The 14,561-nt window shown below is 32.7% G+C and overlaps 2 protein-coding genes and 1 pseudogene across 4 annotated transcripts in view; 1 reads left to right on the top strand and 2 right to left on the bottom strand.

Moving 5' to 3' along the window:
• LOC142334845 (uncharacterized) overlaps positions 1–5,842 on the bottom strand; it is a 65,689-nt pseudogene extending 59,847 nt beyond the window's left edge.
• LOC142357659 (isocitrate dehydrogenase [NAD] subunit gamma, mitochondrial-like) overlaps positions 1–14,561 on the bottom strand; it is a 545,753-nt gene that overhangs the window by 260,070 nt on the left and 271,122 nt on the right. The window lies entirely within an intron of this gene.
• LOC142357579 (uncharacterized) overlaps positions 1–14,561 on the top strand; it is a 48,177-nt gene that overhangs the window by 13,629 nt on the left and 19,987 nt on the right. Inside the window, exons 1-2 of one of the 2 annotated variants that reach the window (XM_075409148.1) lie at positions 6,108–6,248; positions 6,458–6,699. In XM_075409148.1, the coding sequence (XP_075265263.1) occupies positions 6,628–6,699 (72 nt within the window). In that variant the 5' untranslated portion in view covers positions 6,108–6,248; positions 6,458–6,627. Of the gene's footprint in view, positions 1–6,107; positions 6,249–6,457; positions 6,700–14,561 lie in introns of those variants that run through there. The other variant, XM_075409149.1, reaches the window with a different exon arrangement.

The following is a 14,561-nucleotide window of genomic DNA, read 5'->3' as shown; positions in this document are numbered from 1 at the left end:
CCTTGCTATTTAACCTTATAGTTTGCTCGATCTTCTATAACTCTATAACTTTGAGAATACGAACACGAATGCTATAACTTTTAGCTACAATTTAAGAGAAATAAATTTGGCAGATCTCAAAAATTTATCTCTTTTGTTTATTAAAAACAAATATTTTCAAAATTCATAGCCAACAAAAGCTTTCGACTAAAAGAGTAGACAGTGTGACTTGTAAATACTAGGAACATTAACTCTGACTCTTATTAATGAGACTAAATAGTAAGACTATAAAAAAACATTAAATATTAAATACAAGCTGAACTAATAAGTTTCACAAACAACTTTACGAAACCACAGTTTCGAAGCCATTAAATTTATAAGATACTAACGGCGAGTAAATAACATCTTCATTTGCCTCTCTTTTGACCATCATAAGGTCTTTTTGCAAAACGACTCTCACAAAATGACAACAAAAAGAACCACAAAAACTAAAAAGTATCTAAAATTCACAAAATTCCTCTGAAACAAATTGTCTAAGCCCCGAAGACATCATTTAAAACGTTTACACAACAGAAAAATTATTGTTTGGTACAACAAAACATTAAAAAGAGCTCTAGTGAATGAGGCTAATTTACGAAAATGATACAACATTGTATAATACGAAAAAAACGCAAACCAGAACAAAAAGGGATAAGTTGAAGAATATTATTACTCTTTTTTTAGAAATTTATATCGAAAATCGAAATAACCATTAGCTATTTACCAATTATTAAGTTCATTTTTTATGAATAGTTGGCAACTCAGAACTTTAATTACACAATCTTTGGCATATGACAACAAAAATTAACAACAAATAAAGGGCAAAAAACTCTACCAATTTCTGCAAGAGAACAGTGTCGCATCCCTTCAAGCCACATGTTATGAAAAAAAAGTTTCAAATGTTGCAAAGTTTTTTTCAGTTAGATTGTTCAATAATTTTACAATTCACAAAAGAAACAAAGAGCAACAGCAAAAATGGGAAATTATGCACAAAAGTCAGAAAACTTTGTATGAAAACTCGTAGTACCAAAAGCAAAAACACTTTTGTTAAAAAATCAGCCACAAAACTAGTTTGTACTCTATACGGAAGAAAAATCGACCTACACTTACTGAGAATAAACAAAAAGTTGACTAAATTAATATTAAAAAATTATAATTCAAAAAATCACAGAAATTTCCTTAAGCCAAATACATTCAATAACACAAGAGACATTAGGTAAGAAACGAATGAAAAGAAAAGGTTCAATTGCACTATTTGAGGAGGAAAAAATTTAGATCTTTGAGTGGTTAAACTTAAAAATCAGACTGCCAGAAGAATAACAATTGAAAGCAAAAGACAAGATTTCAGTGAAAGTTTACTAAAACTCTTCCTCAAAGCCATAAAAACCCTTTGGTTTTCCGAAAGCAAACTGTATCTACATTCGACTTCAAATTTCAGTAAATTGGAGCAGTCATTAACGGAGACTTGGTTAAAAAATATTTTCAGTAACATTATAAATACAAAAGCAAAATATTTTGAAAAAGGCGGCATCAAATTATAAACCAAAAAGTCTCTGATTATATGAATACATGATATTGTCGAACCTCTCCCTGATTTTGTCGCGCGCCCAGCAAACAGAACAAGTGTTCTATGTGTTTGCGAATTAGACTAATTTTTGCGTGGAATTCTTCAATTAATAAAAAAAGAACTATGCATTTTGTATAATTATCGAGGTAATTCTGCAAAAAACGGCAAAGTTTTAATTCCAGAAGACTTTTGTACGGCGTCTAAATGCAACTAGAGCTCTTTTTGAGTTTAGGAAATCTGTTTTAAGGTTTTTAGGTCAATAAGTTGGGCAAATTTTAACAAAGTGGACCAAAAAATCATTTTTTGTACCATTTTTGATGAAAGAGGTTTGAATTTTGAAAATTTTATCGGAAATTTTAGCCAAAAAAAATTCAATCAAACAATTCAGCAACGCTCATCTATCTCTATTGGTTAAAACAACATTCTGCTGTTATAAATTTTAACTTATTTTGAACTATGTTAGTGTATTTGTGACAAATCTTAGCAAAAATACTGAAAGTGTGAACAAAAACACTCGAATGTTCAAAAAAGTTTAAACCTCGATAACTCCCTGTAAAAAAAAACGAAAATGGAAAAAATCGAAAAAAAAAACCAGTTGAGTATAAAGTTCCTCCTTTCCACTAAAGTGGGGGTCGGAACAATGACACTTTTTGAAAGCATGACTTGCTTCGGTTTTGCCTGCTTTATATTTTTGGCGATTTATTGGTGTCCTGCAAGCGTCAAAATTCTCAACAGCCCTGGAATAACAATTTGGTTTCCCAAAAATTCATTGATTTGTTGAAAACCAATTAGAAAACTAAAATTCTTACTAAAAACTAACCAATTACTAAATTCACTAAAACATTTTGATCACTTGTTTTTGGTAACAGTTCATAGAGATTAATATCAGTAAAATAAACAAATCTGAAAATATTGGACGCTAGCGGGCGTTTTTGTCTTTTATATCTCATATTACTCTTTTTCTGTTTGTTTCTAACGTTTTAGGTATTGAAAAATAATAGCAACCAGTTCAAAAATGCACAAATGCACCCATGTCAGCTAATAAATGGCAATGATTTTGCAAGTAATTAAATTTGAAAAACAACCGAGATTTGTAAGGGGAAGAAACATTTATATATTAAGGTGGCTTTCGTGTCATTCAAAAAATATGGTTAAATTAATTAGCCAAACATTTATCTGACTGTAAAATGGCAACCTCTGCTTCCTTTCTTTATCAACAGAAAAACAAAAGTGATAAAAATATGACTCTCCCATTATTTTCCGATATGGCCAAAATAAGAAACACTGAAAATATAGCTGCATTCATCATTGTTACTATCCATATTACAGGTCAACGAACTAAAATTTTTGATGAAAACTTTTGTGAAAAACTTTGTATGAAAACTCGTAGTACCAAAAGCAAAAAAAAATTTGTTAAAAGAATCAGCCACAAAACTAGTTTGTGCTCTATACGGAAGAAAAATCGACCTGTACTTACTGAGAATAAACAAAAAGTTGACTAAAATAATATTAAAAGATTAAAGTTAAAAAAATCACAGAAATTTCCTTAAACCAAATACATTCAATAACACAAGAGACATTAGGTAAGAAACGAATAAAAAGAAAAGTTTCAGTTGCACCACGTGAGGAAAAAATTTAGATCTTTGAGTGGTTAAACTTAAAAATCAGACTGCCAGAAGAATAACAATTGAAAGCAAAAGACAAGATTTCAGTGAAAGTTTACTAAAACTCTTCCTCAAAGCCATAAAAACCCTTTGGTTTTCCGAAAACAAACAGTATCTACATTCGACCTCAAATTTCAGTAAATTGGAGCAGTCATTAACGGAGACTTGATTATAAAAATATTTTCAGTAATATTAAAAAAACAAAAGCAAAATGTTTTGAAAAAGGCAGCATCAAAATATAAACCAAAAAGTCTCTGATTCTATGAATACATGATATTGTCGAACCTCTCCCTGATTTCATCGCGCGCCAAGCAAACAGACCAAGTGTTCTATGTGCTTGCGAATTAGACCAATTGTTGCGTGGAATTCTTCAAATATTAAAAAAAGAACTATGCATTTTGTATAATTATCGAGGTAATTCTGCAAAAAACGGCGAAGTTTTAATTCCAGAAGACTTTTGTACGGCGTCTAAATGCAACTAGAGCTCGTTTTGAGTTTAGGAAATCCGTTTTAAGGTTTTTAGGTCAATAAGTCGGGCAAATTTTAACAAAGTGGACCAAAAAATCTTATTTTGTACCATTTTTGATGAAAGAGGTTTGAATTTTGAAAATTTTATCGGAAATTTTAGCCAAAAAATCAATCAAACAATTCAGCAACACTCATCTATCTCTATTGGTTAAAACAACGTTCTGCCTTTATAAATTTTAACTTATTTTGAACTATGTTAGCGAATTTGTGACAAATTTTAGCAAAAATACTGAAAGTTTGAACAAAAACACTCGAATGTTCAAAAAAGTTTAAACCTCGATAACTCCCTGTAAAAAAAAACGAAAATCGAAAAAATCGTTTCAATTCCGTTTTCTACGCTGGACGGTCTTTTCACTGATACCACTCACAATTCTCTACGATGAATATATCTATCGGCCAATAATGACTGAACAAAAAAAACCAGTTGAGTATATAGTTCCTCCTTCCCACTAAACTGGGGGTCGGAACAGTGACACTTTTTGAAAGCATGGCTTGCTTCGGTTTTGCCTGTTTTATATTTTTGGCGATTTATTGGTGTCCTGCAAGCGTCAAAATTCTCAACTGCCCTGGAATAACAATTTGGTTTCCCAAAAATTCATTGATTCGTTGAAAACCAATTAGAAAACTAAAATTCTTACTAAAAACTAACCAAATACTAAATACACTAAAACACTTTGATCATTTGTTTTTGGTAACAGTTCATAGAAATTAATATCAGTAAAATAAACAAATCTGAAAATATTGGACGCTAGCGGGCGTTTTTGTCTTTTCTATCTCATATTACTCTTTTTCTGTTTGTTTCTAATGTTTTAGGTATTGAAAAATAATAGCAACCAGTTCAAAAATGCACAAATGCACCCATGTCAGCTAATAAATGGCAATGATTTTGCAAGTAATTAAATTTGAAAAACAACCGAGATTCGTAAGTGGAAGAAATATTTATATATTAAGTTGGCTTTCGTGTCATTCAAAAAATATGGTTAAATTATTTAGCCAAACATTTATCTGACTGTAAAATGGCAACCTTTGCTTCACTTCTTTATCAACAGAAAAACAAAATTGATAAAAAATATGACGCTCCCAACTTTTTCCCATATGGCCGAAATAAGAAACACTGAGAATATAGCTGCATTCATCATTGTTACTATCCATATTACAGGTCAACGAACTAAAATTTTTCATGATAAGAGTGATTAGGCTATTTTTTGTCAGTTCTCTTGTCAAAATTTGTTCCATTTTCATAGAAAACGTATTTAAAATATTAGCGGAAAGTTAGTCATTTATTTGAAATTGATTAATATGGCTATTTTTTTTAAAAAAATAATAATTAACATATTTTCACAAAAAGTAGAACGAAATCTCAGATGTTTGTCTAATGATTTTCCCCCTCTGTTAAGAAAAAAGTATTGATGATACAATTGTACAAGTTTCAAGCTATAGAGCCATTGTGTGCTCTACTATCTAGAGGAGAGATAAAGTAAAATATCATGTGAACTGTTGCCATTTAATCATTATTTTTGAAAGTTGTGACCAAGTTTTTCATGTCAGCGTTCCTGTAAGCTTTAATTCGAAAAATTATTTATGCGAAGCATTACAAATTGTTCACTTTTTAATCAGTTTGAAAACGGTATCAATCTTTAGTACTTAGATGCGACTTTTTGGTTACAAAACTTTCCAAGTGAGAGGGTACGGATCATTAGGCGGACTATACGGCGCCTCCTCGTTGGCATTTGAAAAACATGATAGAAGAAGATATAATGACCTCAGGGAAAGATTGGGTACTTATAGAATTGAGTACTTTACATTGTTCGAATTTATCATTCATTGCAAACTTGATTGAACACTGCCATTTTGAGAAGCCATGACGTATTTTGTTATAGATGACTCATTCTTCTATTTTTTTCAATTGTCCAATATCCGTAATGTAATAATGAAAAATGTTTCCCTTATTCATCTACAATCGTTTCATCATGTTTATAAACTCATCACAATTTCCCATTTTCCGTAAGGTTTCACGTCCTTCACGCTACACACCTGACTAACCCAAAAAGTTACCTCCTGTCATGTTGATGTCTAATCCTATTAGCCCAACTAAGCAGCCAAGCATAACTTTATTAAATAGCGAGCATTACTTAAAACAGAATATTAATAAAGCAAAGCTGATTACAGAAATACGCAGTTCCTGATTATTAGATTAGAATAAATTGCCTTTCAGCCTAATCGTATTAAAATATGCCAATAAGCAAGAGCGTTGGTGTGCGCACTTTTTGTTTATATTTGTTGTTGAAAAGATAAATTTTCCTGCTTCTGCCCCGGAGCAGTTTTAAAATTTTAATATTAACCAATCGCATTAGACAGCAACTAAGTTTTTAAAAAGAAAGCAAAATTGAGGTATTAATTTTGAAAAAAAATTGAAAGGCAAAACGTCGCCTGGGTAGGATTTAAAGAAATCCCCTTTAATTCTAAATAAGGTAGATACATTTCTTATTTTAGAACTCCCGTCATCAATAACTGCCCATCATTTTTCAACTTTTCACTCATTTTGCGCAAAATTTTCTCATAAATATCACATTTCACTTTCATTATCTAATCAATTTTGATCTGTTCAGCTTTTGTTCAGCATTTAGACTTGAATTATTCACGTCTGTCACTTTGATTCTTGGAGCATCTTGAATTTCAGACAAATCGGTGACCCAAGACCAACCGACGTCACGACAAACAAGCCAATTATCAACAACCTTTGCTGCTCTTCTATCAACACCTTCACTTTTTGCTGCTTTTGCTTCTTTCCTTTCAATTTTGGGCAAAAGTGATAAATCATAAATTCGATCAATCTATCACTGTCAAAAAATGTCACAGGCTACAAACAGCGCAAACTTCTGCAACGCCTCCGCGACAATGTCCAAACTTACAACACATCTGGTGAGAAAAATTTTTATTACCCCCCCCCCCCGCACAACCCTCGCGCGAGTTTCCAGTTTCTAATCCGTTTCTAGAAGAGAACAGCTATTTCACATATTTCACTTCCTGTCGTAGAAAGTTTTTTTCAAAATTATCGCTCATTTCGGTGCGTTGTTTAAAAAAGAAAATCAACATTTTCAGACCAGGTTAGAAAATTATATTTAAAACTTTTTGCTTGTATAAAATTGGCATAATTTAGGCTTAAAAAATGACTCGCGTGAACTACATTATTTTTTATCCTGTAGTAGGTCATAAAACGGCAGAGAGCTAAGGTCTATCGTAACCAGTTTGATTTTTACTGTAATGGTAATTATATCATTTGTACGGTGCCACACAAACAAAACAATCCATCTAAACGCTCTGATCTATCTTATCCGTGACCTTTTATGGCAACTAAAACTACAAAAGTTTTTGTATTGAACTCATACTCTTTAATCTCATGAATGTTTGCTAATTGCTTCTCCAAATTTCAAACAGGGCAACAACAACAAAAGCAAAAAGCAATATTAGAAAAAATGTGATAATTGGAGCCTTGAGCAAGATAAACGTTTCAAGATGTTCGGTTCAGATGTGACATTTCACATGCAATAAGAGAAGCAAATGCTACGTGTATGGTCTTTTCTACTAAGTGTATATTTCTATTTTCTAAAGTTTCTTTCTACTACCAGACAGTTTAACCTCTAAAACTCGGGAACTAGACAAGTTCACAACTGCTGCGCTAAAAGCATCTTGGAAACCCATTAGGAAGAGGATCGGTTGCTAACTTTTCTGATAAACAAAAAAAGATTTTCAACAAACTTTCAAAATTTGCAAGTTTGTTGCAGTTTTTTGGCTTTGAAACGGGAATAACCATTTTTTTTAAAAAAAAAGAACTGAGAGCTACCCGGGTTGCCCATCATACAACTTTCCTTGATTTCATACAAGGTCATATATGATCCCCGGTAATCATACAAGGTCATATATGATTTGTATGATTTCCCGGTAATCATACAAGTTTCATACAAAAAACAAAAATAGTGTTAAACCACTCTAATCGTGACAGCTATAACGCTCATTCGGTAAGAAATACACCAGGCTAACCCAGCGATGAGTTTTTGAGATTCATTTTTCCCGGTAATCATACAAGGTCATATATGATTTGTATGATTTCCCGGTAATACAAGGATCGTACTAGGAAATACGTTATGATTTGTATGACATCATATATGATCCTTGTAGGATTACCGGGAAGGGTCAACCCGGGTAGACAAGATAAACAAAATTCTGATTATTTCGTGCAAAAAAAACCAAATGAGAAAAAGAAAATTCAGTTATACAAAATTCAAAGATTGCAATTGTTTTTCATGTCTTAAAGTCTGGAAAACAGTTAATATTAATTTCTTAACATTAGTTGTGAGGTTAGCTTCAACTCAAATGCAAACAAAGACTGTTGTACTATTATTATTTACTGAGAAAAAAGTAATTCTTATTGGTAATAGTATTCTTTCCCTAGTTTTATTTTGTTTTGACAGCCATAGGCAGTGATTTGATGTAATCTTTAGGGGACCTATCCAGCATTGGGGAAATAACTTTCTCAGAGCAAGTTTCTTTAACCCTATATGTGTATTCTATAAAGAGCTGCGGATGAAAATTAAATTGGTATTTTTGGCATATTTTATGAAGCAAAACATACCGATAAATGGTTGGGCGAGAAGCAGCGATATTGCACAAAAAATTGAGTTAAAGTGGGGAGCAAATTGCTACGCTCAGTTTGCTTCTGTTAATAAAGTGTATCAGTCAATCAAAAAGTGTTTTCATTCTGGTCTTATGATTGATATCTTAACAAAATTTTAAAATGAGCAACAAGAAAACCAATCTAGCAACTAATCCAAAGTATTCGGTTTCCCAAAAATTTAAATTGAACATATTTCCACATTTTTCTGAAATCTTTATAATTCAGAAGAAAAAGTGGGAAAATGTTCAATTTAAAACTTTGGGACACCGAATTATTCGAATTAGTTGCTTGATTAGTGTTCTACAAAGAGACAAAGAGAGCGTCGCCTGGATTTTTCATTCCACAGCACATCTTTTCTAAATATGTTTTTCAAATAAAATTAGTTTCAGCACCTGAACGCTGGGTCTTGAGATATTTGTAAAAACTGACTTGTCAGCTTTTTAAAAACAACGTGAAAAAAGCGGATCTGGTATCCTGACAGCTTTATATTGGCTTTTATCCTCTACCCACGACACTTCCACAACAATTTAGTGCATCATTTTTCAAAAATAAACAAATTTGATTGAAATAAGCAAAGAAAATGATAATGAAAAAATCCATCATGTTTCCAATAAAAACTCACTCCACTGCTTTCAGTGGCCCTTGAAATATGACCAAAGAGTATACACAAAGATAATAAACGAATACAGAATAAATAATTCTACAACTATTACAGGATATGTTCAAAAAGACTTTCTGGTCGTGAAACAGCCCCAATTAAAACTGTTCGACAGTTTCACAAATATCTTGTTTGGGTGATATTTTGCAAGACCGTTCTGAAGAATTTGACAAAATTTGTACGATGGTCAAAAGGTGCACAAGTTGTCTCGTCAAACATATTTTTTGATAAAAATATGCTTTCAAAGTATTCCCAGGTCGATATCCATACCCAAAGTGAGCTATAACCATAACAAATCGAACGCACACCGTGAATTCCCTGGCCAAATTTACAGGTCCTGGACAGAAGCTGAGTGCATAATAGACTGGACCATGTTCTGGGTTCGGTCTGATCAGAGACCACTTCGGTCTGGAAGGTCTGACCATAGTCTCCTCGTTGTCTGGACCTTGGTCTGCGTTCGGTCTGATCAGAGGCCGTTTTGAGCGCAAGTATTTGTTTCATTAGAAAATTGCTCTGAAACATTTGTTGATCACGTAATCATCAGACACAAAAATAATCTGCACCCAATTGCATTCAAAAATTTATTAAAATAAAAAACTGGCAAAGTTTCAGAGCGATGTGAATTGTGGACTTAGAACCGAGACGTAGATCAATCCATCCCTATCACGAATTAATTAATTTTTTATTGTTGATCTAGTTTGAGCATTTAAAATTAAAACACGTAAGTAATTTTAGGCAGCCGGAGAAAAATGTCAATAAGTGACTGACCGTTTTTTTCTGAATTCTTTTTAATTCAGAAGAAAAAGTGGAAAAATGATCAATTTAAAACTTTGGGACACCGAATTATTCGAATTAGTTGCTTGATTAGTGCTCTTGTTTCTTCTTTCAGAAGAGTGAATTCAAATGATATTGGTAAGGAGCCTAGACAAAGAGAGCGTCGCCTGGATTTTTCATTCCAAAACACGTCTTTTCTAAATATGTTTTTCAAATAAAAATTGGTGTCAGTACCTGAACGCTGGGTCTTGAGATATTTGCAAAAACTGACTTGTCAAATTTTTAAAAAATAAATTGAAAAAAGCGAATCTGGTATCCTGGCAGCTTTATATGGGCTTTTATCCTCTACCCACGACACTTCCACAACAATTTATTGCAGCAGTTTCCAAAAATAAACAAATTTGGTTGAGGATACAGAAACATAATAAACGAATAATGAACAAAAAATAATTCATAAACTATTTCAGGATATGCTCAAAAAAAATTTTCTGGTAGTGAAACAGTCCCAATTATCAATACTTTTTGTTGAAAACTGTTCGACAGTTTAACAAACATCTTGTTTGAGTGATATTTTGCCAGACCGTTCTGAAGAATTGGACAAAATTTGTACGATGGTCAAAAGGTGCGCAAGTTGTCTCGTCAAACATATCTTTTGATAAAAATTTGCTTTCAAAGTATTTCCAGGCCGAGATGCATACCCAAATTGAGCTATGACCACAACCAGTCGAACGCACACCCGTGAATTCCCTAGCCAAATTTACAGGGCCTGGACAGCAGCTGAGTGCATAATAGTCTGGACCATGGTCTGAGTTCGGTCTGATCAGCGGTCACTTCGGTCCCGGAGGTCTGATAATAGCCTGTTTATAGTCTGGACCAAGGTCTTGTTTCGGTCTGATCAGAGACCACTTCGGTCTGGAAGGTCTGATCATAGTCGGCTGGTAGTCTGGACCTTGGTCTGCGTTCGGTCTGATCAGAGGCCATTTTGAGCGCAAGGTGTTTGTTTCATTAGAAAATTACTCTGAAACATTTGTTGATCACGTAATCATCAGACACAAAAAGTAATCTGCACCCAATTGCATTCAAAAATTTTTTAAAATAAAAAACTGGCAAAGTTTCAGAGCGATGTGAATTGTGGATTTAGAACCGACACGTAGATCAATCCATCCCTATCACGAGTTAATTAAATTTTCATTGTTGATCCAGTTTGAGCAATTGAAATTAAAACCCGTAAGTATTTTTAGGCAGCTTGAGAAAAATGTTAAAAAGTGACTGATCGTTTTTCCAAAAAGTGCCCGTTTTTTTTATGGTGCAGTTCAAAATTAACGCTTAACCTGTTTAAAACTCAGTTGAAGAGCAAAAAATCACTTCGTCTGTTTTGCTTTCTCAAAATTTTATTCAGTAGCACATTTTTTTAAAACTTGGGAGAGCGTTGAGAATTGACATATTGACCAATCAACATATCGAAATTACAATTAGTGGCTCTCAATTATTCTTTATCCTAAAAATTGCGCAAAGTTATTCATGGTGTTGTCTCTCTCAATGTTCAGAATTTGATGATCATAGCGCTTTTAATGACTAAAAATTAACGATGTTTACAATAGTTTCAATTCTCTCCCCCCCCCTCTCCCTCTCTCTCTCTCTCTCTCTCTCTCTCTCTCTCTCTCTCTCTCTCTCTCTTCTGTTTATAACTTTTTTTCGCCGTCATTATTTTTAAACTTAAGATTTCGCAACTTCAGTCACTAAAAATCTCAGAGGTGACCTCTAGGATTTTTGGTGTCGGAAGTTGTGAAATCATAGCTTACAAAGCGTTAAATTAAAGTTAGACATTTTTTAAATGTTTCTCATTCATCACAGAAGCCTTTTCCTCTAATGTTTTCCGCTAATTTTTTCTTCTTTTGTAAATGTGACGCACGAAGTGCTGATTGAACTTGGCGCTTTTTTAATGCTTACATGTTATCAAATCGCTCAAGAAACACTAATATTGGTTTTTAGTAACAAGTTATAATATTATTAACTTAACTTATGTCTCAGCGCCCATTTAATAATGTGAAAAGTTCGACTTAATATAATCTGGGAAAAATTACCGACACATATTAGCAAAAGTGGGGAAACTGTGACTCAAATAAGGAAAAGGAGGGAAAATTGCTTCCTTCCTCCGCCAAAAAGTTTCACGCCTCCCTGTGAACAAATTATTACTTATTTTGCATAATTCTTGAGGAGTGTAGTTTTGCCACGCCTAAAAATTCAAGTAAATGCAGCTACTATTTTTAGAGATATATCATTGATTATGCAACCAAGTTGCTTCAACAGAAACAGCATTTTAGGATTTAGAAGCAAACGCAAACCAAATTGTGGATAAACTTGTTAAACCAATTTTTCATTTGTCAGTTCATTTTTTTGCAAATTTGATCAAAAGAGGGAAACATTAATGAGAGCCGATTTTTGCTCGAGGCCAATGGCAAAAATTTTCTACGCATCCTAGAACGATCAAGATATAATAGACACATCATCACAGCTCACAGCTATCATGTCTAACCTCATATTGAAGTATCCCCCAACTCATTAACTCCCCCCCCCCCAATTGAAAGAAGCAGGAAAATTGTGCAAAGTGTACTAAAAATCAACAAGGTTAAGAAAAAAACTGAGAATAGCTGATGACCTTGCTTTACTACATGTTTCGGAGAATCGTTGACAATACAAATTACCAATAAGACGGAGATAACAACATTTGAAGATATATATCAAATTTCCAACATCAAGAAACACCAGTTTGTGAATTACAGTAGCCTATCCCACTACTAGACTCCCCTAATAGTAACTAAGCACCGTCGTCAACTCGTTTCTTGAAATGTTATTTTAAGTTTTTTCCGTGAAACAAATTTCCTTTTTTTCTCTTTTTTGACAATTAAAACACAATATAAACCAAGGTCAAACATTTACACGTTAATCTGTATAATTGAAATCAATTAGGATCATTTGTAAAAAAAATACATTATTAGTTAATGTTTCCTGTTTGGCAGATCGTTGTTAACGAAAGTTGCCATCTTTCGTTTTAAAGGATTAATATTATAATGAGTTCTCAAAAATTCTGTTATTTTTGTTTATAGCAAAAATTCTGTTTATAGCATATTTTTGAATCCATAGACCTTTTTTGACATGGGAGTTTATTCCACTGCTATCTCTTGCTCTTAAGTAGAGATTATTGACATATAAAAGAGAAAATAAATCATCTAGAGAAATGGCTGACAACAATATTCGTTGAAAAACAAATATCAATAATAACGCATTGTGATCTCTCTGTCAAAAATGATTTAAAGAGATAAATTCTTCATTCCAAAAAGATAACTCATTCTTCTTTATTGGGAAAAACATAACGCAAAATTGATTTCGAATACTCATGCAAGATACAAAAAGACGCTTGCAGTGTTTCAATCTCTTTCCAAAACCTCAAATACAGGTTTCCTGAGAAATTGTACAGGGTAAGTTGACAGTTTTTTTATTTTCCAAAGTGAGTTTGTGAAAAAAAATTGCAAACGTATGTATAACGGAATTAAAGTAATGAATAGTTAAAAATTGTTGTCAGTTCTCTCTAATAGACAGTGTTCATATGCGTGTTCAAGAAGAGTTTTTTAAAAAAACATAATTGTAAATGTACTTTCTAGCTTTCAGAACACAATAACAGACAAATCTTGGACCGGTTGGTTTTGATTGCCTAACTTATCGATATATCTTTGTCGTCGTAACGGCACTGAAAATGAATTGTTCAAAATTACCCTCATCAAAATTACCCTCATCTTTTTATCAATTTTCTTCGGAATAGTTACTTTTCTATGTGCACTTTTGCGTTCAAGCTTAGTCTAAAGTGTTGCAATCAGTATCTCGTTCAGTTATTTTGATTTCATTATGTTCTATCTCCTATATACATTTTTAAAGAGTTTTCCCAGTTAATTTGTTTTGTATAAAATCAAATCAATTGTTGTTTTTATTTTTTAGAAAACGTTTTAAATTCCAGGTGAATATTTGCTCTGTTATCGATTTACCCAATTGCAACTTGAGAATGTTGGAACGGTTGAGTAACTTAAATTCCTTTGCTGTTAATTGTTCAAATTTTGTGGGAAACCAAGGTTTGTCAACTTTTTTTTCGGAAGCATAGAAATGCTACGAATCTCAATAAAACATTGTTTTTTTTTCAAAAATACTAAGAACGTGTTAGAGTATACACTTTAGTAAGTAAGTTGTGATCATAAGATGGAGCTTGAAATGATATCTCAATATAAGAGAGCATAGTAATACTCGCAATTTGGACCAGTTTGACTCAGTGGAGATAACAGGATTGCAATCAATTAAGAGATTGCGGGGTTGCAACCCGCATAGGTCTCAAGCTTTACTCTCACTATAATGGTGTTGACATAGAATCAACATAACGAGTAAAGAGTTGCTCTAATAGAACGAATTCGTTGAACTCTCACAACATTACATCACATTTTTGTTTTTGATATAACATCTCTTAACCGTAGATCTTTTTTGACTACCTTGTAATAACGAGCGAGCCTTGATGAATCTCTTGTTTCTTTTGCATACTACTCTGATCAAAAGGACCATATGGTGATCATTTCTAAAAAACTGTAAACTAATTTCCTATCTGAAATTTGTTTTTGGTCTAAAACAATGCATTGT

The sequence above is a fragment of the Convolutriloba macropyga genome, chromosome 2, assembly GCF_964194025.1.
Source record: "Convolutriloba macropyga chromosome 2, txConMacr16.3, whole genome shotgun sequence".
NCBI classification, from domain to species: Eukaryota; Metazoa; Xenacoelomorpha; order Acoela; family Convolutidae; genus Convolutriloba; species Convolutriloba macropyga.
This window is presented reverse-complemented; position numbering and strand designations above follow the sequence as displayed.